The sequence below is a fragment of the Colobus angolensis genome, unplaced genomic scaffold (assembly GCF_000951035.1).
Source record: "Colobus angolensis palliatus isolate OR3802 unplaced genomic scaffold, Cang.pa_1.0 Scaffold169, whole genome shotgun sequence".
Classification (NCBI taxonomy): Eukaryota; Metazoa; Chordata; class Mammalia; order Primates; family Cercopithecidae; genus Colobus; species Colobus angolensis.
The window spans coordinates 3,030,134-3,050,156 of NW_012114810.1; the positions used below are offsets into that span (position 1 = coordinate 3,030,134).

At 38.0% G+C, this 20,023-nt stretch overlaps 1 protein-coding gene across 1 annotated transcript; it reads right to left on the reverse strand.

The window, feature by feature from the left end:
- Window positions 1-3,401: 3,401 nt before the first annotated feature.
- LOC105508896 (late cornified envelope protein 3D-like) lies at window positions 3,402-4,519 on the reverse strand. The gene is made up of 2 exons (XM_011937918.1): window positions 4,490-4,519; window positions 3,402-3,978 (listed from the first exon to the last, which is right to left on the reverse strand). Exon 2 carries the CDS (start codon window positions 3,955-3,957, stop codon window positions 3,679-3,681), a length of 279 nt encoding a protein of 92 aa, XP_011793308.1. The 5' UTR covers window positions 3,958-3,978; window positions 4,490-4,519; the 3' UTR covers window positions 3,402-3,678.
- Window positions 4,520-20,023: the final 15,504 nt, after the last annotated feature.

Here is a 20,023-nt window from a genome sequence, read left to right on the forward strand (position 1 = left end):
ACATACGGAGGACAACAGACACAGGTACCTACCAGAGGGTGGGGAATAGAAGGAGTGAGAGGACCAGGGAAAATGACTAATGGGTACTAGACTTAATACCTGGGTGACAAAATAATTTGTTCAACAAATGCCCATGACACAAGTTTACCTGTGTAACAAACTTGCACATGTATCCCTGAACTTCAAATAAAAGTTAAAAACACATGGCTTTTGAGCAAACATTATTAGTACAGTAAATGTGTATTTACTGTACTATCCTACTGTAGTAGTTTATCCTACTACAGGAAAGCCTATAGTTTGAGATAAGGTCTAACAGGAGGAAAATGAGAGTACCTTCATACTACTGGTGCAAACATTACTTTTTCCACTGGCAAGGGTCTGAGAACATAGGCCTTCTTGTGCACTAATATTCTTCCCATCACCACTAGCAACTTATCCCTTATTCTTACTTGATTGCTGCCTGTGGTATAAAAGTAAGATGTTACTACATGAGCTTTTTGCAATAGCAAAGCCAGTATATTTAATCATCAATGTTGTTCTCAGGCTAGTGTCTTTCATTGTGTCTATCAAAGCTACACTGCTGCCTCCTCAATCCAAAGATATGGGAAACCAACTGGATAGAGGGGTGTTGATACCTTACTTTGCTGTTTTACAAGCAAAACAGAGGACTGTCTTGAATGGACCCACTAGATTGGAAGTTCCCTGAGACCATCTTATTTGTTCATTTTCTCTAATGTATCTCCAGTACTTGTAGTGGTGCCTGTATATAGTAAATGTTTAATAAATAGTTTTTAAATGAATTATTAATTATTAACTCTTGAATCCTTGGCTGGGTCGAGGTGGTCTTTATTAGTTGACCTGTTGGGGTCCACTTTTAGGGGCAGCATCAGGAACTGCTTAACATCTGTCTTTGAGTGTCTTGGTATTGCAGGTTCCAACTTCATAAGTTGGTCCAACTCCTATTTCTTCTTCCTCCTGAGTGAACTCAGTGTGTGTAGGAATTGGTGGACAATTTGACATCAAGAGCTTGACCTTGATAGGTGCTTTGAGCCTCCAATCCTCTTTCCATAGACTTTGACAGATGGCAGGCTTTATTTCTTCAAAGGCTGGATCTTTTCTCTTGCAGGTGATATGCAGTTAAGAATTTGTCTCATCAATTCTAGTCCTGCTCCAAACAGTGGTCCTCAGTTTCTGGACTAGTGGAGTGGTTCTGGCTAGATCTGTGGGTTCCTTGGTGTGGGGTCCATGTGGCAAGGCCTCACACACAGGGTAGCAACTCCAACCTCCCAGCCAACCTTATGCATTCTCAGTATTTTTAAGACATATTTGAATCATGACTTGACACTGTTTCTGTCCCATGGTGGAGCGCTACCCAAGAATGTCTCCAGTTTTGAGTAACAAGCAGCTTGTGGTGATGAATCAAACAGGACAGCTGTGATTCCTATCTTCAGCAACTGTGCTGACCTGGAGAGTGATCAGAACTGGTTAGAGTATTTCTCACATCAAACTGCTTGAGAGCCTTTTTCTTTACTAAATTCCAGAGATTTTAGAAATCCTGAGTTCTTAGACTTTGCAGTAAAAATAGCCAGTTTGATATTTTCAAAAGAATATTTTTGATTCAATAAACTCCTAATGTGCTATCTATATTTGTTTGTTTTTGCTTGCTGTACCCAGCTCCACACAGAGTTCTCCCACATTTTCAATTTGTAATTTAATTCATGTCCTATGATGTTCCTGTGGCTTATTCTAAGAACTGTATGAATGGCTTTGATGAACTGTTTTCTCTACGCTAGTATTTCAACAATCTGGCAGACAGAGACTCATCTCTAAGGAGGTAATTCAACCTAGAGGGCGGTTAAGTATCACACATCCAAAATATGACAGAGAAAAATTTTTAAAAAGTTTTATTAAAGTTATGATTCACATAGTGGGGCTCTTAGCTCTGCATATTTTAAAAAATCAAACAAGAATAAGAACAAAACACAAAGTTAAACAGGACAAAATAAATGTAAAGTATAAAATACTAATTGTTTCTAGAAATCTCTTGAAAAGTCTCCAGGAAGGTACAAGTGGCATCAGCCAGGATCATGGACTTACTGGCTTTGTGGCCTGGGTCCTGTGCAGAACTGTTGGACCCACAATTTCCCTGTTTGTAAAATATGGTTATTAAGAGCACATGGCTCATTGAGTTAGAAAATTAAATGAGTTCATAGTAGTCACTTTGGGTTTTCTAGCACCTAATAACCAAATAAATTTTTGATCTTACAATTATACTAATTTATAAGCCTAGCAATACTTCTCATTTCTCTCTTTCTTTTTCTTACTGGTCTCAGTCCACACCCTCCACATTACTACATTCCCTAAGCTCTCAGCTCTATTTCTCCCCTGACCCAGGACTTCTTAAGCTTTAATTAATTCTACTCCCTCCACCTTCTCTCTCTGGGAATTTAATTGTTATCTGTTTTTCCTGAGACCAGCTTTTTCTTTCTTTCTTTCTTTCATTTTCTTTTTTTGAGATGGAGTTTCACTCTTGTGGCCCAGGCTGGAGGGCAGTGGCACAACAGGCTCACTGCGACCTCTGCCTCCCAGGTTCAAGCAATTCTCCTGCCTCAGCCTCCTGCGTAACTGGGATTACAGGTATCTGCCACTACGCTGAACTATTTTATTTTATTTTATTTTTTTGTATTTTTAGTAGAGACTAATCATATAACATGTGGTTTCACCATGCTGGTCAGGCAGTCTCAAACTCCTGACCTCAGGTAATCCACCTGCCTCAGCTTCCCAAAGCGCTGGGATTATAGACAGCTGAGGCCATTTTTTTCTTTACCCATCTTTTAATTTTAGTCTAAAGGTTTTCAGCCTTGCAATTATTGGCTTTTTGGGTCAGATAATTCTGCACTGTGGGGCTGTCCTATGCTTGGTAGGAGGCTTAGCTCCATCCCTGGCCTCTACCCGCTAGATGCCAGAAATTCTCTAAGTTTTGACAACAAAAAATGTCCCTTGGAGAGTCAAATTTACCCCTTTAGAAGAAATGCTATTTCTGCCTTTTTTTTTTTTTTTGATAATTGCCTGCTACACCTTCACTATTTTGTAATTGGGATGTCAGAAACATCTAGTAGCTCCTTCTAGGACTGGGGAGTCCATTATGAAAGGAACAGTCACATTTCAGTCATTCTTTTCTGACAGTTAGAGGCCTCACTACAATCCCTCTCATCACATCCTGTCCCCCACTACCTCACGATTCCAGCACAAAAAGACTCGACAGACTCCAGAATTCTGCAGCCTAGAGCTAGAATTCTGCATCTTCCCTGTGGTGGTGCTGGATGTCAGGGGCAGATGGGAGGGCACACTTCCAGCCCCATGTAGGGAGAGACAGAATGAAATGCCAAGGGAGACACCAGTGGTAATGAGGACAAGAAGCTTTATTTTTTGACGAGGTCAGGCACAAACACTTCCAATCCTTCACAGGTACAGGGGTAAAGGAACATGTGACATCCTGGACATCAGATAGGAAGTGCCTTCTCGGGAGAGCCCAGACATTCCACAGGAAAACCCCCAGCTCAGCCTGTGAAAGCCAGAAGAGGGTATCTGGGAACTCTTGCGTCAAGATGGGGTTTTTCTGGGCCCTTGGGATTCTTGCTTCCTCCAAAATCGCTTGTCTCAGCATCAGGATCCAGGTCAGCAGCAGCCTCCAGAACCATGGCCGCAGCCGGAGCCCCCACCTTGCTGACCACTGCCCCTGTCACAGGAGTTGGACCTCTGGCGCCGGCATCGGTGGTGGCGCCTGTGGTGGCTCAGGCAGCAGCCACCCTCAGAGCTGGGACCGCAGTCCCCGGAGCTTGGGGCACAGCCAGAGGAAGCTGGAGGCAGACACTGTGCTGGGCTCTTTGGGGGACACTTGGGTGAGGGGCACTTGGGTGGGGGTGTGCACTGCTGCTGGTTCTGCTGGCAGGACATCTTGTCAGGAGTTGAGTTGTCCTGGACAAAACAAAGCCATTTGTAAGTTCAAAATCTACAGTCCAATGTCTCTAAGACCAGCTGCCTCTTGAGGCACGAGCTGCAGGAGGGTGAGGGAAGCTGATGTGGAGTTGGTGGAACATGTCAGATGCCTCTCACTTTGTTCTCCACCTGGGACAGATTGCTGTGAGTCTAAGTGGGCATCCATGTTTCTGTTTCTCCAAAGAGCCTCTAGGAATGCACCCTTTTGAAAAAAGGCATTCTGGAGAATGGATATGATAGGAAACATGTGCCAGCCTGAGGAGAAACAGGATGGGAAGGAATCATAAGCTCCTGTGGCCTTTGCAGGTCATGGAATTGCTGTCAGATCCTGCAGGGTCTCCCTCCTGGCCCCACTTCCCACATTGGTACCCTCTCTGCCGTCCTCTCTGGGCTTTTGTTTCAGACCTCTCCATTTCCCTCTCTTCTGCTATGATCTTAGTTTTCCGTTCCAACATCCCAAGTTGAGTCCCATCCCCTGCTGGACACTCACCAGGTGCTGAGGAGGCAGGCGAAGGCTGTTCCTGAGGAGACTGCGGATGAGGAGCCCAGGGGTGGAGTGCTTTTATCTTGTGCATGGTGTGTGATGCACAGCCTGGGCATGCTGCTGCTTTCACAACCAGGGGAGGTGACAACCAGGCACACGCCCAAGACTAGATTTGTAGCTTGGGTACTTCCATAATATCCAACCTATGACACTGAATCTGGAAGCAGGATGGCTGTCCACATACCTCTCACCTGGGAGCCTACCACTGCTTCCTTTCTTCCTCCCTTCTTCCTTCTTTCAACTCAGGTGCTGTGGAGCAGAGTCTGTCCCTTACAATTTCCTGGGAATTAGTATGACATAATTCTTTCTTGGGTCATGACTGGAGAAATAATAGTCATTTCAACAAATGGAGCTGAAACAATTGGGCATCTATATGTAAAAGAAATCATACCTAATGCTAGATATAAAAATTATTAGATTGTAATTTAAAAAATTAAAAATTAAACTATGAAACTTCTACAATAAAACAAAAAAATCTTTGTGACTTTGGGTTATGCAAAATTTCTTAGATATGCCAAAAAGGTACAATTCAAAAAGAAATATAGGACTTCATCAAAATAAAAAACTTCTGCTTTTCAAAAGGCAGTGCTAGGCAAATGCAAAGAAAATTCACAAATTCACAGACTTAGAGACAATATTGTAAAACACATATCTTACTAAGGACTTGGGTCAATAATTTTTTTTTTTTTTTTGAGACAGAGTCTTGCTCTGTTGCCCAGGCTGGAGTGCAGTGGCGTGATCTTGGCTCACTGCAAGCTCTGCCTCCCGGGTTCACGCCATTCTCCTGCCTCAACCTCCCAAGTAGCTGGGTCTACAGGTGCCTGCCACTACGCCCGGCTAATTTTTTAATATTTTTGGTAGAGACCGGTTTCGCTGTGTTAGCCAGGATGGTCTCGATCTCCTGACCTGTGATCCACCCCCTGGGCCTCCGAAAGTGCTGTGATTACAGGCGTGAGCCACTGTGCCAGGGCAATATTTTTTAAATTCTCAAAAATAAGTAATAAAACAGAAAATATGGGCAAAATATTTGAAGAGACATTTTAACAAAGAAAATACATGGGTGGCAGGTAAGCACATGAAAAGATACTCAACCTAATCAGTCATTAGAGAAACACAATTTAAAAGCAAAGTGAGATACCACTCTATACACATCGGAATGGCTAAAATGAAATAAATGACAATATCAAGTAATATGAGGGATGTAGAACAACAAGAAGCCCAAGTCATTGCTGGTAGAAATGCAAAATTCCATTAGTTGGCAGTCTATCAAAACAATTAAACATACAACTTACAATTTGCCCCAGAAATCCTATTCTTAGATATTTAGCCGAGAGAAATAAACTTGTATGTTCACAGAGAAACCTGTAGGCCAATATTTATAGTGGCTTTATTCATAACTGCCCTGAACTTGAAGAACCCCACATGCTCTTCAACTGATGAATAGATTTTTAAAAATGGTATATCTGTGCAATGGAAGGATACGGAATCAACTACTGATATGTGAAACAACAGGGATGAATCTCAAATGCAAAAGAAGTCAGACTTTACATACTACATATTATATGATTTTAATTATAGGGCATTCTGGAAAAGGCAAAATTATAAGAACTGAAAAGAGGTCAGTGGTTGCCAAGGATTGGTATGAGGGAGGGGTAGATTTAATAAGCACATGAGGGAATATTTTGGGGTGATAGAACTGTTGTATATCTTAGTTGTAGTGGGGTCTACCTGACTATATATGTTAGTCAAAGTTCATAGAATTGGATAATTAAATGGATGATTTTTTGGTACTCAATATCTCAAGAAATGAAACTTAAAATAGAAAAAACAAAACAATTTTTAGAAATAAAAATGAAATATATAAAAAGGGAAGCAAAGAATGATGAATACAAGATTTAGAATCATGGTTATATTAGATGGGACAGGCAGGGACATGGGGGTGAAGGCTCAATTACACAGGTGCATATAACTTTCTATCAAAGTTATCATTTTCCCTTGGATGGTGAATTTTTGTGTGTTTGTTATTTAAATAATAAGCAGGTAGGTACATTAATTAAGAAGGCCAAGCATGAATGAATTGTGAGCATATAATATGAACAGAGGATATTTGTTAATCCAGTTTTGTGTTTCTGAAACCCAATAGTAAGAAAATTAAATGACATAAACTCCACGACAACTTGGACAACTTCCCAAGTTGCTTTTTTTGGCTTGTTCATATCATCTTCCCCAAGAATGACTCAGCTGCTTTTCATAGCATCAGTCATGTATTGCAAAGGAGAAGGGTTGATCCTTGGTTGGTTGGTTGTCCACTCATTTATTACTAATATGCCTTCTTAGAAGACTCACCCTGGAACTAGACCTCAGATAAAGCACCCCCTGGCCCAGAGTTAACATGCTTGTTATTAGGTCATAACTTCCTCATTTTGTGCCAGTCAAGTAAATTTCTTCTTCATTATCCCAGGTCCTCAGGATGTCAGGGATACTAAGAAGTTCTCACAGTGCAGAACATTTGGAGCTGCTCCATGCTCTGAGAGAAGTAACTGGGCTGTGGACAGTATTCTGAGAAGAATAAGTGGTTGGAGATTTCATAAGAGATGTGTGAGAATAAGGAGTTCCATCCCAAGAAGAAAAAGAATGTCTCCAAATCAGGATATGGAGACAGAAACTCAGACAGGGACTCAGTGGTGGGGCTAGGAAAAAGCCAGCTACAAGTCAGTTTTCAATTCATGAGGAAACGGGGACCCTCCTGCTGACAAGTTCTGAAATGCTTTGAGTCACACAGACAGGGGGACATGTGTTATACTCAAAATGAAGTCTTACAGCAATTTGAAGTTGTACATCATTGGGATTAAATACGGACTCTGTACTTATTTCTGGACAATGACTGTACATGGAAAAGTAATTATTCACTTCTGAAGCTAGGTTTGAACTCCAAGACAAAGAGTTCTCTCACCCACACTATAATGCCTACATTTTGCCTTTGGGCTCAGTCATCACAGATATAAATACGGTATTTGTGTAGTGTCTATCTTCTCTGCTAGGTTGTCAGATCCCTGAAGAAAGTAAATGTGCCCCTTATTCACTGCTGAAACCCAAGCTGAGCAAGCCACCTACTGGCCTTAGCAGATATTCAACTTGTGTTTCTCAAATAAAGGATGGTGAGAGTCAATTTCAGCATGTAAGATTGGTGATGGCATGTCGGAAGGAGAGAGGCTCAGGTCAAACTTTGGGCTTGAGGAGAAAAGTTATGGAGTGATGTCTCCAGTGAGGTTTCCAGATCAGGGGTCAAGATAGACCCAACAGGGTGTTTGGGATTCTCTGGGTGCACCCTCTCACTCCTCTCACTCAGGCTGCCCCATCCCTGTTCTCTAGGCTTTAGGTCTGACACCACCGGCATTTTTTCCAGTATTTTTTTTCCACTCTCTTGGTTCCTTTTCAGCCTCACCATCTAGTTTGATGTAAAAAAGCACATTGCTTCTGTTATGGGACAGTCAGTAGATGAGCTAATGGGCTGCTCTCAGTGCAGCAGTTAAGCTGAAAATGCAAATACAACCAGAAACCCAGAAGGGAATGGGGATCTGATTTTGAAGACCAAGAGGATTTTTGTGTATGGGGTGAGATGAGGGTCCAGTTTCGTTCTTCTGCGTGTGAATATCTGGTTTTCTCCAAATCATTTATTTAAGAAACTATCCTTTCTCCATTGTGTGTTCTTGGCACCTTTGTCAAAGATCAGTTAACAGGAAGTGTGTGTGTGGGTTAATTTATGGACTCTCTATTCTGTTCCATTGATCTATGCGTCTTTTTTTTTTTTTTCCCCCGTTTTGATTACTGGAGCTTTGTAGTACATTTTGAAATCAAGTGGTGTGATACGTCTAGCTTTGTTCTTTGTCCTTAAGATTGCTTTGGCTATTCAGGGTATTTCGTAGTTCCACATGAATTTTAGGATTTAAAAAAAAATTCTATTTTATTTTTCAAGATGGTATATTAGAGGCTTTAGCATGCCTCATCCACTTGGAAATAGCAAAATAGTGCATAAAGGTTGAAATTATGAGCTTTAATTCAAGAATGAAAATGGGAATTCACTGGAATAGCAAAAGACACCACAGATCCTAAGGAGGAGAAAGCGGGCAAACAACCGTTGTTATAGAGTCCATCTGAAAAGTGAGTGAAGCCCCAGTATGTGAGAGGGGCACAGAGTTGCTCTCTGTGACTTAGTTTTCTAATGGGGATCCATGCAACCCAGGACAAAGGAGAGCACCGTGTTTCTCCCAAGCCCTGGAGCTAACTTGAGAAGAGGTTTGGAGACACTGAGAGGGAAAGACACTGGAAAGCTGCAGAGATTTTCCCAAACCCAGTACTGAAAGCAGGATGCCATTTTTAACCCAGGCGCATACAAAGTCAGCCATTCTCTGAAGACTTGGCAGTATGGCTGTGCAGGCATTTTAATCTTGGGCCAGAGACTGCAGCATTTACCCTGGAGTAGGGTAGGGGTCTCTATAGTCATAATCTAATGGCAAGTATGGAAAGTGCCCCACAGGTAGGTGCTGGAACTGTGTTCTCCCCTATGACAGCAGTAGGAGAACTACTGCAGCTGCTGTTTCTTCTGGGTGATAAGACTTGCAGCCAGGGCCACCTGGCATGGAGACCTGGAACCAGTCTGTACATGTCATTCATGGGTGCACCAGCCTGCTCCCTGAGACTGTGCTGCAGCAGGGCAATTTCTGCTCCATGCGCCTACAGATCTTCAAACATTCAAGACTCCAGTTGCCTGGATCAGCAGCCTGAGCTGCCCCATTCTTCCAGTGCAGATTGTGGTAAAGCAGGGCCCTCTGTGCTCTAGGTCCAGGCAGATATTCAGGCATCTGGAGCACCCACTCTCCTGGATTAGGAGTTTAGGCTGCCCCCAACACTTCTATGCAGAGAACTTAGGGCCAAGGAGGTTTCCTAGCTCCAGGCCTAGGTACCCCTCTGGGAGCCTTTCTCCCTTGGTGCTGGTGCTTGTGCCTGCCATTGGAGGATCAGTTAAGTGGGCTGCCCAATCTGGCTCTGCCCATCTTGGTATGTCCCCAACGACTGAACAGGGAGCTCAAACCACTGAGCACCCCACAGATCAGCCCATTGCCTGAGGCAATTCAGAGCTTCTGTCTGTAAACAAGTATCAAATATATGACTATTTGCATTGGCCACTGGTGGCTTTTACTCATAAGCACCATCTACTGGCCTGTAGGTCAAACTGACCAGCCCCAAATAAAACCTGCCAATAGAAGTGCATGGGGCATAGGTCTATGAAGTCAAAAGACCCTACCCAACATTTTCTACAGCCACACCTTCTAGGGAGGAAGGGGGGAAGGAAAAGAAAAATAACAAATCAATAAAATTATAGGAAAATAAATAAAGAAAAAAATCTTATCCACATGAAAATATTTACATAAATTAGAAGTGCTAGCTAGCATCACCAGATGAGAGAGAACTAGCACAAGGACTCTGGTACCGTGAAAAATCCGAATGTTGTGACACCTCCAAAAGATCTTCAGCAATGGTCCCTAACCAAAATGAAATCTCAGAAATCACATGTAACAAATTCAAAACATGGATTGCAAGAAAGCACAATGAGATCTAAGACAAGGTTGAAAATCAACATAAAGAAACTTGTAAAGCAATGCAGAAAATAAAAGAAGAGATAAAAAATCTTAAAGAAATCAAGCAGAGATTCTGAATTTAAAAGCTCACTTAAAGAAATTCAAAGTATGATTGAAAGCTTTACCACTAGACCAAGCAGAAGAAAGAATTTCACTGGTATGAATACCAATCTTTTGAACTAATCCAGTCAGACAAGAATAAAGAAAAAAAGAATTTAAAAAATGAACAAAGTCTTTGAGAAATAGGATATTCTGTAAAGCAACTAAACCTACAAATTACTGGCATTTCCAAGAGAGAAGGAGAAAGAGTAAACAACCTGGAAAATGTATTTGGGGGACTAACTCAAGGAAATTCCCCTCATCTTGCTAAAGAGGTAGACATTAAGACACAAGACATACAGAGAATGTGTGCAAGATACTATACAAAACAAACATCACCAAAGCAGATAGTCACCAGACTGTCCAAGATAAATGCTAAAGAGAAAAGTCTTAAAGGCAGCTAGAGAAAAAGGTCAGACCACATACAAAGGGAAGCCCATCAGACTAGCTGCAGACTTCTCAGCAGAAAACATACATACAAATCAGAAGACATTGGGGGCTCATTTTCAGCATCCTTAAAGAAAAGAAATTCCGACCAAGAATTTGATCCCCTATCAAACTAAGCTTCATAAACAAAGAAAAAACAAAATATTTTGCAGACTAATGATCACTAAGGGAATTTGTTACCGCTAGACTAACCTTACAGGAAATCTTTAAGGGAGTTCTAAACCTGGAAACAAAAGAACAATACCTGGTCCACAAAAACACACTTAAGTACATAGCTTGCAGACCCCATGAAGCAGCTACACAATAGAAACTACAAAGCAGCCAGCTAACAACTTCACAATCAAAACTTCACATATCAATATGCGGGCTTGAGTGTAAATGGTCTACATGCCCAATTTAAATGGCACAGAATGGCAGGTAGGATGAAAAAGCAAGACGGATCCATCTGATGTCTTTAAGAGACCCATCTCAAACGTAATTGCAATTATAGGCTCAAAGTAAGGAGTTGGAAAAGGATCTATCATGCAAATGGAAAACAAAACAAAGTGGGAGTCATTATTTTTAGATAAAATAGACTTTAAATCAACGAAAACTAAAAAAAAAAAAGCACAAAAGAAGGCAATTACATAAAAATAGCACATTCAATTAAACAATAAGATTTGACTGTCCTAAATATATATGCATTCAACATTGGGGCACTTCAGTTCATAAAACAAGTACTTCTATGTATATGAAAAGAACTTAGACAGCCACACAATAATAGTGAGGACTTCAGCACTCCATTGGCAGTGTTAGACAGATCATCGAGACAGAAAACTAACAAATTCTGGACTTAAATTGGACACTTGATGAATCGGGCTAACAAACATCTGCAGAGTACTTCACCCATCAATCACAGAATAGATTCTTCTCACCTGCGCACGGAACATACTCTAAGATTAACCACATGCTCAACCATAAGGTGAGTCTCAATAAATTTAAAAAAATTGAAATCATACAATTTATACTTTTGGACCACAGTGGAATAAATAAAAACAAAAGTCAATACTAAGGAGATATCTCAAAACCAAACAATTACATGGAAATTAAACAATTTGTTTCTCAATGAATTTGGGGAAAATAACAAAATTAATGCAGAAATAAAAAATTCTTTGAAATCAATGAAAACAGAGATGAAACATCCAAAAAGTTAACAACCTAACGTCACACCTAGAGGAACTAGAGAAACAAGAACAAATTAACACCAAAGTTAGAAGAAAATAAATAACTAAAATCAGAGCAAAACTGAATAAAATTGAGATCCAAAACCATACAAATTCCCAAGACTAAATCAGGAAGAAATTGAAACCCTGACCAGACCAATATTGAGTTCCAAAATGGAATCGATATTACAAAAAACCTACCAACAAAGAAAAGCCTTAGACCACATGGATTCATAACTGAATTCTACCAGAGGTACAAAGAATAGCTGGTACCCATTCTACTAAAACTATTCTAAAAAATTGAGGAGGAAGGAATCCTCCCTAACTGATTCTATGAGTCCAGCATCATTCTGATACTAAAAATCTGGGAAAAATACAATGAAAAAGGAAAATATAGGTTAATATCTCAGATGAACAGACACAGAAATCCTCAACAAAATACTAGCAAGCTGAATCCAGCAGCACATCAGAAAGTTAGTTAACCACAGTCAAGTAGGTCTTATTCCTGGCATTTAGGCTTGGTTCAACATATGCAAATCAATGCAAGTGATTCACCTCATAAACAGAATTAAAAACAAAAACCTTATGATTGTCTCAATAGTGCAGAAAAATCTTTTGATAAAATCCAACATCCTGTCATAATAAAAAATCCTCCACAAACTAGGCAATGAAGGAATATACCTCAAAATAATAAGAGCCATATATGATGAACTCAAAATCAACATTATACAGAATGTGTAAAATCTGGAAGCATTCCCCTTAAGAACAGGAACAAGACAAGTAGGCTCCTTCTCACCACTCCTGTTAAATCTAGTACTGGAAATTCTAGTCAATCAGGCAAGAGAAAGAAATAAAAGACATCCAAATAGGAAAATAATAAGTCAAATTATCTCTTTTCTCTGATTTTGTATCTAGAAAACCCTAAAGACTCTTCCCTAAGTCTCCTAGAACTGACAAGCAACTTTAGTGAAGTTTCAGGATACAAAATCAACACACAAAAATAAGTAGCACTTCTACTCACCAATTATGTTCAAACTAAGAGTCAAATAAAGAATGCAATCCATTTACAATAGACACAGAAAAATGCCTAGGTATACATCTAACCAAGATGGTGAAATATCTCTATAAAGAAGACCAAAAATCACTACTGAAAGAAATCGTAGATGGCATAAAGAAATGGGAAAACATTCCAGGCTCTTGGATTGGAAGAATCAATGTCTTTACAATAACCATATCACCCGAAACAATCTACAGATTCAACACTATTCCTATCAAACTACCAATATAATTTTTCACAGAATTTTAATAAAAACTACTCTAAATTCAATATGGAACCAAAAATGAGCCAAAATAGCCGTTAGAAGCATCGTATTACCCAACTTACACTATACTGCAAGGCCACTAACCAAAACAGTATGGTACTGGTACAAAAACAGACATATAGACCAAAGAAACAGACACATTATCCAGAAATAAAGCGATACCTCTACAGCCAGCTGATTTTTGATAAAGTTAACAAAAATAAGCAATAGGGAAAGTATTCCTTATTCAATAAATTATGTTGGGATAACTGGCTATTCATATGCAGAAGAGTGAATCTGGACCCCTACCATTCATCATATACAAAAATTAACTCAAAGTGAATTAAAAATGTAAATGTAAGACCTCAAACTATAAAAATTCTGGAAGAAAACCAAAGAAATACAATTCTGAACATCAGCCTTGGCAAATAATTTATGATTAAGTCCTCAAAGGCAATTGCAACAACAACAAAAGTCAAGTGGGACCTAATTAAGCTAAAGAGCTTCTGCACAGCAAAAGAAGCCATCACAGAGTAAACACACAACCTACAGAATAGGAGAAAATATTCACAAACTGTGCATACAACACAGTTCTAATATCCAGAAACTGTAAGGAATTTAAACAATTCAATAGGCAACCCCCACCCCCACAAATAACCCCATTAAAAAGTGGGCAAAGGACAATACAGACACTTTTCAAAAGAAGACATATAAGCGGTCAACAAACATTTGAAAAACATTTGATATCACTAATCTTCAGAGAAATGCAAATCAAAACCACATGAGATATCATCTCACACCAGTTAGAATAGCTTTATTAAAAAGTCAAAAATAACAGATACTGGCAAGGTTGTGCAGAAAAGAAAATGCTTGTACACTGCTGGTGAGAATGTAAATTAGTTCAGCCACTGTGGACAGCAGTTTGGAGATTTCTCAAAGAACTTAAAACAGAAGTGCCATTTGACCTGGCAATCTCATTACTGGATATATATCCAAAGGAAAATAAACTGTTCCACCAGTAATAACAATAATAATGATAATAACCCATACACTCTTAAGTTAATCACAGCACAATTCACAATAGCAAAGACATGGAATCAGCCTAGATGCCCATCAACAGTGGATTGAAAAATTATAACGTGGTACATATACACCATGGAATATTACACAGTCATATAAAAGAATGAAATCACATCTTTTGCATAAGTGTAGATCCAACTGGATGCCATTATCCTAAGAAAATTAATGCAGGAACAGAAAACCAAATATTTCATGTTCTCACTTATAAGTGGGAGCTAAATACTGGATACACATAGACATAATGATGGCAACAATAGACACTAGACAACTAGAAGGGGAGAGAGGAAAGGACGCAAGGAGTGGAAAACTACTATTGGGTACTATGCTCAGTACCTGAGTGAGGGGATCATTTGTACCCAAACCTCAACATTGTGTAACATACTAATGTAAAAAATCTGCTTGTATACACCTGAATCTAAACTAAAAGTTGAAACTGTAAAAACAACATCAAAAAATTCTGTCAAAATGTCATTGGAAGTTTGATAGACATTGCAGTAGATTGCTTTGGTGAATATGGACAATTTATTCATTTATGTATTTTAATGTATATTATTTTTAATTGACAAACCAGAATTGTATTACATTTATTGAGTACAATGTGTTGTTTTGACATTTTGTGTAGTGATATATTTGAAATTTGCTCTCTTTATTTTGAACTATACCATGCATAATTATTGACTATAGTCATTCTCCTGTGCAAAAGATCTCAAAACATATCCCTGCTGTCTCGTTAAAAATTTTAACTTTTTGATTAACAACTCCCCAAGTCCCTTGCTGCCCTCTCCCTCTAGCCTCTGTTAACCACCATTATACTCTCTGCTTCTATGAATTCAACTATTTTTAGATTCAATATGTAAGTGAGATCATGCATTGTCTTTCCATATCTGGCTTATTTCACTTAGTGTAATATCCTTTAGGTTCATCCTTGTTGTCACAAATGATGGGATTTCCTTCTTTTAAAAGGCTGAGTAGTACTCTGTTGTGCATGTATGCTACATTTTCTTTTTCCATTGATAGGCACAGGTTTATTCCATATCTTAAATACTGTAATTAATGCTATAATAAATATGGAAATATATATATCCCTTTGATACAGTGATTTCAGTGCAAATCAAAACCACATGAGATACCATCTCACACCAGTTAGAATAGCTTTATTAAAAAGTCAAAAATAACAGATACTGGCAAGGTTGTGCAGAAAAGAAAAGAAAATGCTTGTACACTGCTGGTGGGAATGTAAATTAGTTCAGCCACTGTGGACAGCAGTTTGGAGATTTCTCAAAGAACTTAAAACAGAAGTGGATATATTTTCAGAAGTGAGATTGCTGAATCATATTTTAGTTCTATTTTTAGATTTTCAGGAACATCCATGTCATTTTGCATAATGTTTATAATTTACATTCCAACCAACAGCGTACAAGTGTTCCCTTTTCTCTGCATTCTCACCAACACTTTTGTTTGCCTTTTTTTTTTAAATATATAAGCCATTGCAACAGGTGTGAGCTCTTATCTTACTGTGGTTTTAATTTGCATTTTCCTGATGAGTAGTGATGCTGAGTCTTTATTTTTTCCTAAACCCATTGGTCATCTCTAGATCTTCGTTTGAGAAGTGTCTGTTAAAGTTCTTTCTCTATGTTTAATTTTTTTTTCTTGCTACTGAGTTGAGTTCATTATATATTTTGGATATTAACCATTTATCAGATATATGGTTTGCAAATTTTTTTCCACTCTGTGGGTTGTCTGTTCACTTTGTTAATTGGTTCTTTGGCTGTGCAGGTTTTTAGTTTAACTAACAACAAAAGCAGTCCAATTTGTCTGTTTTTGCTTTTATTGCCTGAGCTTCCAGGGTCATATTAAAAACTTATTGCCCCAAGCAATGTCATGGAGCTTTCACCTTATGTTTTCTTCTAATAGTTTTAAAGTTTCAGGTATTATGTTTATGTCTTTATCCATTTTGAGTTTATTTTTGTGCATACTGCTAAATAAGGATCTAATTTCACTTTTATGCATGATAACCAGTTTTCCCAGCACTACTTATTGAAGAGACTGTCCTTTCCCCATTGTGTGTTCTTGATACCTTTGTCAAAAGTCAATCAACTGTAAACGCTTAGGTTTATTTCCGGGCTTTCTACTCAGTTGTTCCATTTGTCTGGGTGTCTGTTTTTATGCAAGCACTGTGCTGTTTTTACTACTGTAGCTTTGTAGTAAATTTCAAAAATAGGTCATGTGATACCCCCAGCTTTGTTATTTTTGCTCAACATTGCTTTGACTATTTGGGGTCTTTTGTGCTTTCACATGAATTTAAAGATTTTTTTTTTCTATTTCTGTGAAAATGACTATGGAATTTTGATGGAAATTTTATTGCATCTACAGATCACTTTGAGTAACATGAACATTTAACAATGCTAATTTTTTCAAACAATGAACATGGGATATTTTTACATGTTTTCTTCAATTTATTTGATCAGTGCTTAATAGTTTTTAGTATACAAGTTTTTCACCTCCTTAAATTTACACCTGAGTATTTTATTTTCTTTTGTTGCTGATGTAAGTGGGATTGTTTCCTTAGTTTTCTGTTTGAGTAACTCATTATTAGTGTGTAGAACACTACTTATTTTCATATGCTGATTTTGTGTCCTGCAACTTTACTGAATTTGTTTATCAGTTCTAACAAGTTTTTGGTGGACCCTTTAGAATTTTCTTTATATGAGGTTATATTGTCAGCAAATAGAGACACTTTCATTAATTCCTTTTGTCTTAGGATTCCTTTTATTTCTTTCTCTTTCCTAATTGCTCTCATTAGGACTTCCAGAACTACCTTGTAAAGAAGTTGTGAGAGTGGGCCTTCTTCTGTTGTTCCTAATCTTAGAGAAAAAGCCATCAACTTTTCATGATTAAGTGCGATGTTTGCTATAGGTTTGTCAGATATGGCTTTTATTGTTTTGAGGTGTATTTCCTTTATACCTATTCTATTGAGAGTTTTTATCATGAAAGGATATTGAGTTTTGTCATATTCTTTTTCTGTATCTAATGAGTTGATTACATGGCTTTTATTCTTCATTTCATTAGTGGAATGAGTCACATATATTCATTTGTATATTTTGAACCATCCTTGCAGCCCAGGGTTAAATCCCACTTGATCAGGGCAGATGATTTGTTTAACATGTAGTTGCATTTGGTTTACTAACAGTTTGGTAAGGATTTTTGCATTTAGGCTTTTCAAAGACATTGGCCTGCAATTTTCTTTTCTTGGAGTGTCCTTGTCTGGATTTGGTATCAGAGTAATGCTTGATCAGAGTAATGAGTTTGAAAATACTCCTCTTCTTCAATATTTTGGAAGAGTTTCAGAAGGATTGGTATACAATTTTCTTTAAAAGTTTGGTAGAATTTATTTTTAAAGCCACCCAGTCCTGGGCTTTTCTTTGATAGGATAGAACAGGAATTAAAAGAAATTAAATAATGTGTAAGCAAAAACTCAGTTGTATGGAAGAAAACCCAATTCCCCCTGCAGAAGAGAAGGAGCTAGAGTCCTTTAAAATCAACTGCCTGTTTTTCTGTGACTAGTGAGCCTTATCTCTCCTTTTCCCAGGCATTGTGAAGACCCTGTCTCTCTAGCTGTGCAGCTGCAAGGTCACTGGACAGATAATCTCAAGTCGTAAAACATGTTGCTCCTTGAAAATTAAGAAATGATGTAATGTATGTCTTAATTGAATAACTGTCTTTGTTTCTTGCTTCTGTAGTATGCTTCCCCCTGCACAGATCTCCCCTTGCCCCACAAAATGCTTTAAAGGTAACTGAACTCATCGTTCAGCGCTCAGTCCTTTGGATGCTAATCCGACTGGGTCGATGCACCTAAGTAATTAAATAATTCCTCCTCAACCCCTCAGTATCTCTGATTCCTTAATCATCCCGCTGCAAGGAGACTATTACTGATTTAATCCCTTATTTATTGCTGGTTTAATCCCTTTACTCACTATTGGTCTGTTAAGATTTTCTATTTCTTCATGATTCAGCTTTGTTAGGTTGTATGTGTTTAGGAATTTATAAATTTCTTCTAGATATCCAGTTATTTGGCATACAATTGTTCATAGTAGCTTTCTATAATCCTTTGTGTTTCTGTGGCATCAGTTACAATGTGTCCACTTTCATTTCTGATTTTTATTTCTTTGAGCCTTCTTTTTTTTTCCTGGTTAGTATAGCTAAGGTTTGTGGATTTTGTTTATCTTTTTAAAAAGCAACTCTTTGTTTCATTAATTTTTTTCTACTGTTTTCCTGGGCTCTATTTTATTTATTTCTGCTCTGATCTTTGTTATTCTTTTCCTTCTCTTAACTTTGGGCTTAGTTTGTTCTTTTTCTAGTTCCTTGAGGTGTAACATTACACTGTTTGAGATCTTGTGTCTTTTTGATATAGATATTTATTGTTATTATTTTCCCTCTTAGCACTTCTTTTGCTGCATCCCACAAAATTTGTTTTGTTGTGTTTTCATTTTTGTTTATCTCAAGGTATTTTTTGTTTTTCTTTTTTATTTCTTCTGTGACCCATTGGTTGTTTAAGAGCATCTTACTTGACTTTCACATATTTTTGAATTTTATAAGATTTCTCCTGTTACAGATTTCTAGTTTGATGTCATTGATTGATTGATTGGTATAGTGTTAATCTTCTGAGATTTGTTAAGAATTGTTTTGTGGTCTAACATAGAGTTTATTTTAGAGAATATTCTATGTGCTCGGGAGAAGAAAGTATATTCTGTTGCTGTTGGGTTGTATGTTTTATATGTGTCTGTTAGGTCTCTTTGGTCTGAGGTGTAATTCAAGTCTAGTGTTCCCTTATTGACCTTCTGCTTAGATGAGCAGTCTATTGTTGAAAGTAGAGTATTGAGATTTTCTGTTGTTATGGTATTGCAGTCTATCACTCCCTTCAGATAATTTAACAATTGCTTTGGTTATATGTGCTCTTATGTTGGGTGCATATATATTTACGATTATATTCTGATGGCTTGACACTTTCTGTTGTTGTAAAATGACCTTCTCTGTCGTTTTTATAGTTTTTGACTTAAAGAATATTTTATATGTTGTAAGTATAGCTACCATACTCTTTTTGTTTCCATTTTTATGAAGTATCTTTTCCCATCCTTTCATGTTCAGGCTATGTACGTCCTTAGTAGGAAAGTGAGTCTCTTGTAGGCAGCATGTGGTTTGATCTTCTAAAAAAATCTATTGCGCTGCTCTGTCTTTTGATTAGATAACTTAATCCTTTTACATTCAAGATAATTTTTGATAGTTATAAACTTACTACTCTTATTTTCTTAATTGTTTTCTGGTTGTTTTGCAAATCTTTGGTTTCTTTCTTAATTTCTTGCTCTCTTCCTTTGTGGTTGATAGTTTTCTATGGTGGTCTTCTTTGAATTTTCTTTTTCTATTTTGTTCTACAGGATTTTGCTTTATGGCTACCATGGGGCTTATATAAAACATCCTAAATTTGAAACAAGCTATTTTAAGCTAATAGTGACTTTAATCACAAACAAAACTGAACATTAATTCCCTCCTTCCCCTTGTATAGTTTTGATATTTACCTAGTTTTAAAATTTGCATCCCTTAATTATTTATTGTAGCTACAGTTATTTTTAATAGTTCTGTCTTTTTAATCCTCATAGGACAGATAAAATTGTTTTATGCTTCACTGTTACAGTTTTAGAATATTCTGAATATGAT